The sequence below is a fragment of the Emys orbicularis genome, chromosome 2, assembly GCF_028017835.1.
Source record: "Emys orbicularis isolate rEmyOrb1 chromosome 2, rEmyOrb1.hap1, whole genome shotgun sequence".
NCBI lineage: Eukaryota > Metazoa > Chordata > Testudines > Emydidae > Emys > Emys orbicularis.
This window is the reverse complement of record NC_088684.1, coordinates 21,805,286-21,819,665: the sequence shown is the minus strand read 5'-3', so window position 1 is coordinate 21,819,665 and position 14,380 is coordinate 21,805,286. Positions and strand designations below refer to the sequence as shown.

At 42.7% G+C, this 14,380-nt stretch overlaps 2 protein-coding genes across 4 annotated transcripts in view; one reads left to right on the top strand and one right to left on the bottom strand.

The window, feature by feature from the left end:
- Positions 1 to 1,839: 1,839 nt before the first annotated feature.
- On the top strand, positions 1,840 to 10,722 carry RNF139 (ring finger protein 139). Its single transcript, XM_065400118.1, has 2 exons — positions 1,840 to 2,020; positions 8,842 to 10,722. Exons 1-2 carry the CDS (start codon positions 1,840 to 1,842, stop codon positions 10,638 to 10,640), a joined length of 1,980 nt encoding a protein of 659 aa, XP_065256190.1. The 3' UTR covers positions 10,641 to 10,722.
- A 1,683-nt stretch (positions 10,723 to 12,405) lies between these two features.
- TATDN1 (TatD DNase domain containing 1) overlaps positions 12,406 to 14,380 on the bottom strand; it is a 30,629-nt gene continuing 28,654 nt past the window's right edge. For 2 of the 3 annotated variants that reach the window (XM_065400122.1, XM_065400123.1), the window contains exon 8: positions 12,407 to 12,704. In XM_065400122.1, the coding sequence (XP_065256194.1) occupies positions 12,602 to 12,704 (103 nt within the window). In that variant the 3' untranslated portion in view covers positions 12,407 to 12,601. Of the gene's footprint in view, positions 12,705 to 14,380 lie in introns of all 3 variants that reach the window. The other variant, XM_065400121.1, reaches the window with a different exon arrangement.

The window sequence follows — 14,380 nt, the reverse complement described above, 5'->3', positions numbered from 1 at the left end:
GCTGTTGAAAAATGCCGTGAAAGAAAGCCAGAGGCCCCTGGAATGCTGGGACGGAAAATGATGCATCATGGGATATTGAACCTGATCCCAAGATGTGCCCTGATCCGCTCCGCCTTCCCACTAGACTAGCAGCAGGTGTCAAGCTGCACTGTGGGATAGGTACTCACAGTGCATTGCTCACACTGTCGATGACAGTGCCCCAACTGTGGACGCACTCTGCCAACAGAGGGAGCAAGTGTGAACTTGCAATACCGATTTTTATTATAGCGCTTTTTGAGTGTCAACATAACTTTTGTCAACAAAACTCTGTAGTGTAGACAAGGCCTAGATGTACAAGTGTGGCTGCAGTAGGGTTTCAACATGTGTGTTTGTGTATAGGTGAGGTTTGGGGGCATATGAGGGGGTTGGAAAGGGGGTTTAAAGTGTGTGTGTGAGGGAGACTGCAACTGGGTTTGTGGAGATTTTAGAGGGGCCGCACTGGGATTTTGAGATGTGTGAGAGGGAGGTTGCAATGAGGTTTGTGGGGATTATGGAGGAGGCTGCAGGTGGGATTTGAGGCATGTGATGGGTGCAGTAGGTAGGTTTGAGAGAGGGTTGCAGTGAGGTTTGCAGGGGGGATGTGGAGCAGCAGTGGCATCTGAGATGTCTGAGGGGTATTAGGAGGTGCAAGGGGGCAGAAGTGGGGTTTGTGGGTGTTGCGAGGGTTGCAGCAATTAGGCAGCAGTGGGGTTTGAGGTGTGTGAGGACGAGCAATAGGTAGAGTAGCAGTAGGATATGTGGGTGGCTATAGGACAGCAGTGGGGCTTATAGGGGACCATGGGGTGTCAGTGGGGTTTGCAGGGGGCTATGGGCCAACAGTGCAGTGTGAGGGGGGTTACAGTGATGGATTATGGGCGGCAGTAGGGTGTGAGGGCGGGTTTCAGTGACGGAATATAGGTGGCAGTATGCTGTTGGGGGGTTACAGTGATGGGCTATGGGCAGCAGTAGGGTTACAGTGACGGGCTATGGGTGGCAGTAGGGTGTGAGGGGAATTACAGTGACGGGCTATGGGTCAGCAATGCGCTGTGGGGTGTGTGTGAAGGGGCAGCAGTATGGTGTGAGGGGGGTTTACAGTGACGGGCTACGGGCGGCGGTAGGGCGTGAGGGGGGTTACAGTGACGGGCTACGGGCGGCGGTTGGAGTTGAGGGGGGTTTACAGTGACGGGCTATGGGCGGCGGTAGGGTATGAGGGGGGTTACAGTGACGGGCGGCGGTAGGGCGTGAGGGGGGTTGCAGTGACGGGCTACGGGCGGCGGTTGGGGGTGAGGGGGGTTACAGTGATGGGCTACGGGCGGCGGTAGGGTGTGAGGGGGGGTTACAGTGACGGGCGGCGGTAGGGCGTGAGGGGGGTTGCAGTGACGGGCTATGGGCAGCAGTAGGGTGTGAGCGGGTTACAGTGACGGGCTACGGGCGGCGGTAGGGCGTGAGGGGGGTTTACAGTGACGGGCTATGGGCGGCGGTAGGGTGTGAGGGACAGGTTCATGGTACGGCAGGGAGAGGGGACGGCCGCGCGGGGTGCGGGACCCAGGGGCAGCAGGGCTCCTGGCGGGAACACTCCCGAACCCACCGGCGGCAGCAGCCCGCCCCGTGTGGAAGCGGGGGGCGGGGCCGCGCATTGTGACGGCGCCGTGTCTCCGCCTCCCCCTAGGGTGGTGCGGGCGGCCGCAGGCCGAGGCCCGAGCGCGAAAGGAACATGGAGGCGGCCGCACTGCGGGGGGCCTAGTCCGTCCGGGAGGCGGGAGCAGAACTATAGCGAGGTCCCTGGGCCAGAGACCGGTACGAGGCGGCAGGTCCCGGGGGATGGCGGCCCCTGGCCCCCCGCAGGTGCCGGAGCTGCGGCTGCGCTCGCGGCGCCGAACCGGGCTGGAAGTTGCGCTGCGGGTGCCCAGCCTCTTCCTCATCGACGCCATCTTCAACTCTTACCCCCTGCCGGGGGGCTCCCTATGCGCCGGGCTCCTGGGGGTGCTGCTGCGGCTGCTGGGTGAGAGACTCCCCCTCCCCGTGCGCCGGGCTCCTGGGGGAGAGACCCCCCGTGCCCTTTCCTCTCCACGCCCTGGTCGCCGGGCCCCTGGGGTGGCTGCTGGGTGAGAGACCACTCCCATCCCTTTCCTCTCCGCGCCCTGTTCGCCTGGCTGCTGGGGGAGAGACCCCCCATCCCTCTCCTCTCCACGCCCTGGTCGCCGGGCTCCTGGGGGTGCTGCTGCGGGAGACCTCTTCCTCTCTACATCCTCTTTCCTATCCCACCCTGGCTCCTGGAAGCACTGCCGCGGCGGGCTGGGTATCCCCTGAGCCCCGAGATACCTGCACTTCTCATTCCCTTCCCAACTATCCGCCACCCTCCTTGCTGGAGTCTGCCTCCCTCCCCACTCCCAGCTCAGCCGAGTTACCCTCCCGCCCCTCTCCTTGTGGCTGCTGCCCTCCCCATAACTTTTCTCGCTGTCTCACGCCTCTTCCCTGCTGCCTCCTGTCTCCCCGCAACTCCTCTATACCTAGTGCCCCTTCCCCTGAGCGCCTCCTGCCTCCCTGTTTCTTCTTCCTGTCTCACTGCCAGCTGATCTGAGTTCTCCAGCCTCTAGTTCAGGGTTTGGCAACCTTTCAGAAGTGGTGTGCCGAGTCTTCATTTATTCACTGTAATTTAAGGTTTTGTGTGCCAGTAATACATTTTAACATTTTTAGAAGGTCTCTTTCCATAAGTCTATAATATATAACTAAACTATTGTTGTATGTAAAGTAAATAAGACTTTTAAAATATTTAAGAAGCTTCATTTAAAATTAAATTAAAACGCAGAGCCCCCCGGACCGGTGGCCAGGACCCGGGCAGTGAGAGTGCCACTGAAAATCAGCTTGCGTGCTGCCTTCAGCACGTGTGCCATAGGTTGCCTACCCCTGCTCTAGTTTCTGTTCTGTTTCCCTACCCCTCCTTTTTACCTGTACTGAGCAGAGATGTCTGCACTTCCCTCCTCTCCTGCTGCTGGTCTCACTTCATTGAGCTCATAGCGCTTCACTCTCTTCTGCTACATATTTCCTAACTGACTTAAACGGAAGGGCTCTCTTCTCCTCTTTCCTCATTCTCTTCTTTCTGCATGTGGCTCCTAACCTGCCTTCAAATGAGATATTTTTGCTCCTCAGTAACAATTTGAGAACCCTAGAAAATTTTAAAATTCCATATAAGTGTTAGGAATTATTATTGTAACTTTATCTGGCTAACAAGGCCTGCAATTGATGCTGAAGCTAATACCTTCAGTGTCTCTAAAATAGATTACACAGTGGTAATGGGTCTTCTGCCATGTGACCATTTTGCATTACTATCCATTTCTCTTTCGAGTTTTTCTTTTTCTCTACATTTGACATTGTAATGTTCTGTATAGTCTGGAGATTTTCCACAGTCCTTTGCTTGGTGTCCTTACACATATCACATTCTGATAAGAGAGACTAAAAAAAAAACAACAATCAGAAGTGTAATATGCGTTGTTGAAACATACTGCAAAATCTTTGAGTGTAATAGAATCATAGAAGTGTGGGACTGAACGGGACCTCAAGAGGTCATCTAGTGCAGTCCCCTGCACTCAAGGCAGGACTACATAATAACTAGACCATTCCTGACAGGTGTTCCTAATCTGCTCTTAAAAACCTTCAATGACATTGATTCCACAGCTTCCCTAGGAAATTTGTTCCAGGGCTTAACCACCCTGACAGGAAATTTTTCCTAATGTCAAACCTAAACCTCCCTTGCTACAATTTAAGCCCATTACTTCTTTTCCTATCTTTAAAGGTTAACTAGAACAATTTTTCACCCTCATCCTTGTAACAACCTTTTATGTACTTGAAAACTGTTATCATGTCTCCCCTCAGTCTTCTCTTCTTCAGACTAAACAAACCCAGTTTTTTCAATTTTATAGCTTATAAAGTGCATGAAAAAGAATCCTCAGATGGGAGGGTAACCCTCATAAGAGTGAAACTTGACAGGAGTCATGGTTGATATTGGGTAATTTTTCATTGTTTTCCTGGGTGTGATGGTTAGGCGCTATAATATATTTATATTGCAGTAGTGTCCCTGTGTCCCGTAAACAGGACTGGGGTACTATTGTCCTAAGCATGGTACAAATGAAGTTCCCACCTGTATAGAGTTTGCAATCCCAAAAGACAGGAGAGAGGCAGAAGGTGGGGAAAAGGAACACAAAATACAATGAGAAGGAGAATGAGGTTGAGTAGCTGAGGAATTGCGGTGTTAAAGGGGTGGAAGAGAGATAAAAGGCAACCAACAGCAATACAGCAGATAAAAGGAGAGAGTCTAAATTTTAGTGATAAAATAGAATTTTTTTTACAAATACAAATCTTTTCAGAGTTGAGTAAATGATGCTGTCCAGAGGCTGCAAAGGCCTCTCCTGGCTGCTGCTCATGTGAAGAATTGGGTAGGCTACATGGCTTAGTGCCTAGGTGGGTTCTTTGGATTGTAGTTTGCAGGCTAGAAAGCCTTCACTTGCCCACTGTGCCTTCAGTTGCAGCTGGTGTTGGTGTTTTTGGAGAAGGAGCCCTTCTTGTTCCTGCTTTTCTGTATGTGGGGAGAAAGGGAGGGGGAATAAATGGTCCCTGTGCTTTAGAAAGATATCTTTGTCTTGCGGGACTGGAAGGCTCTGACTTACTCCCTCTGTTCCCTGAGCTGGTGTGGGTACTACCTCAAACTGATAAATTATTTTTTAAAAAGTGATACTTCTAAATGTCTCATTGAAACACCTTTCAAAGTCCTGAGGCAGATGCTTTAGAAAGTGCTTTGAAATTAATCCCACATAAATGAGACTTGGTGTGTTGGTTATTGGATGATCTCTGTTAAGTGTGTAATGATATGATTAAGGCATCTTCAGAATGGTGTCTGTATGATCGATTTTTGGAGAAGGAGAGGGTAATCATTTTGTTCTTTGTTGTTGTTTTTTCTCTCTCCATGGAAAGTTTTGGAAGTTTCATTGCTTGAGGCACTTAAAAATTAAACTGGCTGCAGCCCTTGATATACTGTAGGAAAAATCCTGCACTGATATAAACACATTTCCTACCCAAAAGTGATGTTGACCACTTTTAGTTGGATAACCTCCTTAAGATATTGATATCTTTCATATTGATCAGTAATGAAGTGACTATTTCTCCCTATATTTAATTTTTTCTCTTCCCTACCCCTCAAATAAGAAAAGATAGCTGTTACAGTCTACATTCGCAATCAGAAACAGCTTTATTAAGACATACTTAAGACAGTATTTCGTCAACTAGCTATATTCTGAATACTTGAAGACTGTTCATTTTGCAGCTGACAGATGTGTTACTGAGATCAACATAAACAGAAATATTATCTGACTCTGAAATACCATAGATTATGCCATATTGAAATAATGGAAGAGTTTTGTTGGTAAAACTCTAATATGTAGGCAGTGATTGTCTGGACTGATTCTACTTTTAACAAGTTGACTTTTTAAAAAATAGCTAAATTAGGGTATTTATCCTATGGATGGGAGGAAAGGTTGTGTGTCCCAATGACATTTCATTGATACTTTTGGAGAGTGCTGTTGAATAGTTTTGAAACACTATTCCAGATAGTATACCTTGTTTTGAGAAGAATGAATGGAATACTGTACAATTATGGTACATTATGGAATCCTGTTGCTTCCGTTTAAATTTTTGTATTCAGTTCTGCCCAGATTTACTTCCTATGTAAGTAATCACATTGGCTTCAACTGGGATTAGGTGAATAGGAAGTCAGGGCAGAATGGAGTCCTAAAGCTATTTGCAATCTTTCTCTAACCTTTCTGCTTAACCTCTCACTTTATCTCCCTAGTTACACACTCTCCTTTCACCATCTCCTTTGGCTCCCAGTTTTCTTTAAGCATTAAAATCACTTCTGGGGTCATGTGTGTCTAATGCATTAAATTGTCACTTCAGAAAGCAATATCTCCTCTTTGGGGTGTGCTGATTTGACAGGTTCACTGGAGATGTTGTTTTCTAAGTGCAGATTGAGCTTGAGGTGGACAGAGTTGGGGATGGAAAGACAGTTCAGTGGCTGATTAAAGAGAGAGAAAATAAATAGTATGTGGAGAAGTAATAGTTCCTTCTAATATAGCTCTTATATTACTGAAGTTTGAATTCTCTGTTGAATTCTGGGTACCACATTACCAGAAAGATATTGACAAATTGCAGGGAGTGCAGTTGAGAATAGAAACAAGGGAATTAGAGGTATTGATTACAGTGTAAGGGAAGATACAAATGACACTATTAGTAATGTCATCCTAATGTTGAGAGAATTGTTTTTTACTATTTGTAAGTCTTTTCTCAGAGGATTTAGAGCACTGTGCAACAATCAATTTAAAATATTATTTTCAGAAAGCAACGGGGTTCTGTCCTTACATAAAACACATGAAACAGGTATGATATATTTGGATTTTCCAAATGAAGATGCTAGCAACTCACAATATTAGTCAAAATTTATCCAAACCGGTTAGGATGTGAACACTGTCGCATAGACAGAAGGGTCATGGACTATTGAGGTATCACAGAGGCTAGTGTGAGATCCCATTGTATGTAACATTTTCATTAATGACTTGGAGGTGGTTGTTGAGGTGATAAATGGCACACTAATGAAATTAATAGATGATACTAAAGAAGGAGGCATTGGAAGGACAGAGATAATACAAATATATGTTATAGACATTAGAAACATGGCCCAAGAAAACCACAACAAGATTAAACATGGAAAAATGCAAGCTTTTAAATCCGGGGCAAAAGAAATCACAAATTCTATATGAGGGGAAGATGTGGCAAACAGCTATGCTGAGACCTGAAATTGACAGACAACAAATTCGGTATGCGTTTGCACTTGATATGGCAGGCAAAGACCAATACAATTTTGTGATGCGTGTACAAAAGCATCATGTCACAAAACGAGGAGGTAGTAGTTCCTCTCTGTATGACTTTGTTCAGTTCTGGACACCTTATTACAAGAGAGATAGATAAATTAGAGGGAGTTCAAAGAAGATCAATAAAAGTAAATCTGTACACTTATAAAAAAAGATTAAATGACATAGGATGAGGCATAACAATTCAAAAATATCTGAATAGTATAAACATGAAATTACGTCAAATTATTTATGGTAGTACAAGGATGTATATATAGGAATTACAAGATGAAATTAATGAACATTTTATCTGAAAACTTCCTAACAATCTACTAAGCTGTGGAATCAAATCCTAAAATTCCCTCCATAATTCAGGAAAACTAAATCTATCTAGACTGAGAAAACAAACTTTAAAATGTGCTATAGGGAATGGCCTACAGTGACTAGTATCCATTCTATTTCCCAATTAGGTCTAATTTCTGAGATTGTCTCCCAGCTTGTAAGGGTAGTAAGTACATTTTTGGTTTCTCTAGACCAGTGTTGCTCAGCCAGTGGGTTGTAACCCCCTGCAGGGTCATTAAAGGAATTGGGTCGGGGAGGTGGGGGTGTCGCAGTCTAAAACAAAGAAAATTTTGCTCCCCTATTCCCTGCAGACCCTTACCCTTCAAATCAAGTATTCCCTACCAATCTCTCAACACACACAAAAATATATAGGTTTATCATTGTTAATACATTTACTATAAAAGTAAGAGTAAAAATGTTAGATTGCAAAATTTGACTTTGAATAAGTGGTCACCAACCTCAAAAGGTTGAAAAATGCTGCCTCAAGCAAATTGGAGCAGATTGTTTTGTCATTTGAGTCAAACATAACCGTTAGAAATATGTAAAAAAAATTGTAGGTTTTACCCTAGGTTTTCAGCAACTTGCTACAGATCTGGATAGGAATATGATATCCTGTATGAAAATGAATGTGCACAGTTGTATTCTTGGCTTTCTCTTTTAATATCACACTACTTATATTACAAAAATAATTGGTTTCCTATTGTCAAACTAAAAAGTTAGATGAATTGGACACTAGATTATTTTAGGATGTTGTAATAGCTTGACTTTTTAGAACGATGATTGAAGTGAACACCTCAAAATAGCAGCAATTTAAGAATGTCTGAAGGTTTCAAAATATATTCTGATAGCAACCCTTTACTTATATTGTTTCTCTAAGTTTTAAAAATAATAATAAAAAAAAAAAAGTTAGTGAAAGGCTCTGGATTAATTGTCCTAGAGACTAAAGTCCTCTATAGAGTCACAAAAAGAACAGGAGTACTTGTGGCACCTTAGAGACTAACAAATTTATTAGAGCATAAGCTTTCGTGGGCTACAGCCCACTTCTTACTTGAAGAGTTCAGGCATTGGCAATTCAGTGCTTTAGTCAAAAATAAGTTATTTGGTTCAATACGGGTGTAGCTGAGTGGAAATTTAGTGGTGTGTGATATAGAGAAAGTCAGACTAGATGAACTGTCCCTTCAGGTCTTAAAATCTATTAATCTCCTTGCATTGTGCCTCAACACTGATCTGGAAGGATCCCCCTCTACCGTGATGGGGAAAGTAGTTAAGTCTTCGTATTGAAATTGCAAAAAAGACGGACAGTTGTGGTGGTGTCTTACTGTTTTTGCTTAATTGGTGTGGTATGCTCATTTTTTGTTTGTATTAAAGGCAAGTTAAGTAGTCATGTACCCTGGTGCCTCTTGCACAGAAAAAGCTAAAGTTTAAACAGTAGCTCTAGTCACAAATGTTTTTTTTATAGAAAAGTTTAAAGGTAAATAAAAGCGTCAAAGCTAAAAACTCTGAACTGTGTATCATGAGAGTTAATAGGTAAAATGTATATGTCTAATTTCTGCTGAAAACTAAATGATTTCATTCTGTTTTTTAGGGGTCTTTGTATCCAGTGTTGTTCTGCTCTTGCAACAGCGAGCACTTTTCAAGTTTTATATGATCAGCTCGGCATTTCTGCTAGCTGCAACCTCAGTGTTGGTGAATTATTATGCTTCTTTGCACATAAACTTCTACAGTGCCTACTACACAGCAGCTTTTGGAATTCAGTTCCTCCCTCATAAAGGACCCTCACTATGGATGGCACTTTCTATCCTTCAGCTTACCTTTGGGATTGGATATGTTACATTGTTAAACGTGCAGTCCATATACTCCCAACTAATCATACTGGATATACTGATTCCTATAATAGGCTTGATCATTGAATTACCTTTAAATGTCAGACAGATTTTAGTTTTTATTTCAGGCCTAATTCTGACATTATATACCACAATCAATTTAGTTATGAAAATTAAATGGTTCTATTATTCCACACGATACGTTCATCTCCTTTTAAGGCATATGTATCGCATTTATGGATTACAGCTATTGATGGAAGATACGTGGAAAAGGATTCGTTTTCCAGCTGTACTGCGTGTGTTCTGGCTAACGAGACTTACAGCACAAGCAGTTGTGTTAACTTATGTTGTCAAGATGGCAGAAACTAATACAGAAGAGAAGTTCTACTTGATTTCTTGGGAAAATTGTTGGGAACTAGTTTGCAGTCTTATAATAAGTGGGTGTGATTCTACTTTAACTGTCTTAGGCATGAGTGCTGTAATTTCTTCAATAGCCCATTATTTGGGACTGGGTATTTTGGCTTTTATTGGATCAACTGATGATGACAAGAGGCTTGGTTTTGTAGCACCTGTTTTATTTTTTATTTTGGCTCTGCAGACTGGCTTAAGTGGTCTAAAGCCAGAAGAGAGACTAGTTCGCCTAAGTCGAAACATGTGCCTTTTGTTAACTGCAGTCCTGCATTTTATCCATGGAATGACAGACCCTGTACTAATGTCTCTCAGTGCCTCCCATGTGTCGTCATTTCGCAGACACTTCCCTGTACTTCTTGTTTCAGCTTGCCTTTTTATTCTTCCAGTTCTGCTCAGTTATATCCTTTGGCACCACTATGCACTAAATACATGGCTTTTTGCAGTTACAGCATTCTGTGTGGAACTTTGCCTAAAAGTAATTGTTTCTATCACTGTTTATGTACTATTCATGATTGATGGCTACTATAATGTCCAGTGGGAAAAGCTTGATGATTATGTCTACTATGTTCGTTCAACAGGCAATATTATTGAGTTTATATTTGGTGTAATCATGTTTGGAAATGGAGCTTATACCATGGTATTTGAATCAGGAAGTAAGATTCGGGCTTGCATGATGTGTCTTCATGCTTATTTCAACATCTACTTACAAGCAAAGAATGGCTGGACAACTTTTATAAATCGCAGGACAGCTGTTAAGAAAATAAACTCACTTCCTGAAGTAAAAGGAAGTCGGTTACATGAAATAGATGATGTATGTGCAATCTGCTACCATGAGTTTACTACATCTGCTCGTATTACTCCATGCAATCATTACTTTCATGCACTTTGCCTTCGGAAATGGCTATATATTCAAGACACTTGTCCAATGTGCCATCAAAAAGTATATATTGAAGAAAAGGAAAATGCAGATATCTCTAACAATGGGTTTGTTGCACCTAATGAAAATCCTGTAGAAGTTGCAGAAGAAGCTGCTGAAGCTGCACATGAAATAAATGAAGATAATGACAGTACCAACAGTGATGATGATGACTGTGTGGCAGAACACCAGAATGAGACTCTTAATGTTGATTCTGACTCCCTGGGTGACTAAAATCACTGAGGTATTTGTTTAAAATGGAGTTCAGCAACGGAATAAAAGTTTCACTTCATCATTGTATACTTAAGCACAACAATGGTATCTCAGTGTTGTCTGTGAATGGTTGTCATTTACTCTGGTGTGCTATTGTAAATATACCACTAATTATTTTTGGTCTCTTTCATGACCACCTTAAACTTGTGTACATTATTGTACATGGAATAAAATGTTTTCACATGTTTTTAAGACAAAGTTGGAGAAACACTTAAGTGACATAGTGACACATGTAATCTATCTGCTGTGCCAAAGACTGCATACTAATAATTCTAGAACAATGATTTTTGGGTGAGAGTTAAACTGTTGGAGAAATGAGACCTTCAGTATGCCTAGAAGACACAATTAGAGATGAAAAGTTTTGAACAGGAACTGGTATACCTATAAATTTAAAAACATCAGCAGAACATTATAGCTATAAAACTTTTGAGCTATCTCAAAATAAAGTTCAGGTTTGTAGAAAACTTAAAAGTACTTGTGTGTGTGGAATATAAGAATGAAATTGCTAGGTTTTCTGGAAAACTCTCAGAACCAAGATGTATGGTGGACAGGTGAACTTCACTAATATTATGAGAGAGTACCATGCAAAATAGGAATTTTGCTTTTTGCAGACTTATTTTAATCTGATACAAAGTCAGAGTACTGGAAAAGATGACTCAATAGACGAGCTGCTCCAGACTACCCTTAAAACTGATCCTAAAATGTTGTGAGGTAAGTAGAGCTGTGAAACTGTACAAAAAGCAGACCACATTTGTTGAGGCATTAGGTCAGCGGCCATCGTGGCTGCATGCGGCCACCAGGGGCTTTTTATGCAGCCACAGCCTCCTGGGCAGTGATGGGGGGCAAAGCAGTGGACCCTACCCCCTTTGGCACCACAAACACCGGAGAAGTAGGCTTTAGGCCTGGGGTGGCAGGCGGCAGCTCCAGCCTTGCAGCAGTGGGTTCCATCCCCTGGACATGGGGCTTTGGGCTCCAGGCCTAGGTTCCCCCCCCATCACTCCTGGCCCCCATTATGGCCTCTTACCCCTGTCACGTAACTGCAGGGCTCTGCTCCTTAGGCTCACCCTGGCCCCTGCTGCTTTCCTACCCACCTCCCTATCCAGGGCTTAATTTGTCTTCCAGCTTGCCAGAACTGAGTAAGTCTGTTATGAAAAGTGATATTTGTATCACCTCTACCCCGATATAATGCAGTAAAGCAGCGCTGGGGGGGGGGGGGGGGGGGGCGCGGCAGGCAGGCTGCGCACTCCAGCAGATCAAAGCAAGTTCAATATAATGCAGTAAGATTTTTTGGCTCCCGAGGACAGCGTTATATCGGGGTAGAAGTGTATCACTTTTCACTGTCTCCCAGCTAGCTAACAAGCCTGCTGTTGTGAAAAGTAATAAACATTCAAATATCACTTTTTCCAGAAACAGACTTACGAGCTAGCAAATCTTTAAAAAAAACAAAACCCAAAACAGTGCAACCTCCCCTTCCCCCTCCCCCCCCCCCCCAAAAAAACCCCACACCAAACAAACAACCAAACCATGCAAAGTACTTTGTTTCTATTCTGTTTAGGTCCAGTAAAGAATAGAAACAACTGTGTATTTTTTTTATTGAGTCTGCAAAAAAACCCTACATTTGGACATGTATATGTCCATATTTATTGTTTTTCCTGAAGTTAAGTATTTTAGGAAAAATGGTCAGAATAGCCACCAGAAAGTTGGTGGCTGCACTCTGAGGCTATGAAAAAATTTGTTGCAAGAACCCCTGCTTTAGATGTTCAGTATTTGAGGTTTACAAAGACAGGTTTAATCTTGTCATACCTCAAAATATAATAGTACTTTTTTGTTGTTGTTGCAGGAGTGTTTTTTTTATTAAGTTTTATAGTAAGGTTAACAGGCTTTGCATACTTTTATACAAAATAAAGGTAAGAAACATAGCATTACATATCTGAAAAGAAAACTTTAATAGTATTGTTGTAAAGAGTGTTGGCCAGTTCAAGTGGGTCTTCCTCTCTTACTGTCGTCATTATCTCCAGTACTTGACTAAAAAGAAAAAAGTTAATTTTACTCAGTTATGTGTCATGGTAAAAATACTAATGTCAGTTTAGTTCATGTGTACGCTATTAGCTATGAGGGGACCAAGATGGTTGGGACTTACTGCTGAAAGTATACTTTAGTTTCATTTGCACACAGTAACTAGCTTCTGCCACTTAAAACATCAACCACTCACTGGCAGTCTCTTAATCTTTGATCCTTTGACAACTTTTGCTTGGCCTACGTAGGTAGGTAAACAACCTTACATTCCAATGAAAGTGATTCTGCTGTACGGGTGAAATTTCTGCTATTTTGGATAAAGTGCAGTATAAATCTCTCACCTAGGCCATCAGAAGTTCAAAGGGTGAAGTTCATTAAGAGTGTAGTCAATTAAATACCCTATACTCTTGCTTCCTCTCCAAATTTTTGATTTCTAATGAACAAGTTCTTAGGTGTTTAACAATAGCTTGTTAAAAGGGATGGGGAAGAAGCCGAAAGATAAGACTAATTTAATAGTTGCACTTTTAAAAAACTGTTACCCTGAAAGCCTTGACAGGTGGACCAATGCACTGCCACTTATTTGTATTTAGAAAATACAGATTTTCAATTAGTAGCTGAGAGACAAGGATGGACTAGTTATTCCTTCCACTACTTTGTGATCCCTGGTGGCCCTTAGGACTACCTTCTGACTATTAATGCAATATTGGGCTTCTTTAGAGGCAGCTGAATTAGTGGATACACTTCTGCTTAACATCTCAGGAAAAAACTCAGTTAAGTTCTTTCAAGATCTTTATTTCTACTAAAAGCTTAAGTTCACAAGAAAATTTTCTGCACAGGTTGGTTGTTGTAGGCACAAGACATTAACAGTAAGTGAAAGTGATCATTAAGGGACAGATTCTCAGCTGGTTGTAGATACATTAGCTTTAGTAGAGCTACACCAATTTACCCCAGCTGAGGATTGGCCTCAGGAAGTCTCACTAGGAAATCCATATTTAGGCCAATAAATAAGTGGCCTGTTTTTTCTAAAGTTCTGAGCACCCAGCAGCTCCCCTTAACTTCAGTAGACGCTGCGCAGCATTTCTGAAAAACCAGGCCACCTATTTAGGTTCCTGAATAGAAAATCTCAACCTGACATCCATAAAGTCAGACATTTAGCTAGTGTAAATGGGCATAGCTCTACAGAAGCTTATGTAGCTACCCCACCTAACACTAGGTGAGAATCTGTGTAGCTCTGACAATAACGGAATTTTCCCCTCATGGAGAACAGACCATGACCAGATGGCCTATGACAAAGGCCTGATGTAGTTTATTTTGATAGTACTTTCCACCTTACCCTCCTCCTTTAATAGCCACATCTTTTTGTTGTTAAAGATGAAGAGCTTGATCCATAAAGGGGATGTAGGGTCAGCCTTGTAATGTCTACATTTAGGTGCTCTGCCACCCAGAGGACACCTTAGCCCTGAATCAGGCTCCCATGCTCTCTGCACTGTGCATAATGGTTAGGTGCCTAAAAAAGGGATTCACAAAAGCCATCATAGGCTGAGCAGGAAGCTGCCTAAACTAACCAGTAGATAATGCCAAAGAGAGAGGTTTTGCCTAAGCCTCACCCCCTTGAAGGGAATTAGGTGCCTGTTTCCACTTGGGATTCACCACTGTGAATCGTTTCCTAATTAGACCCCTAAATC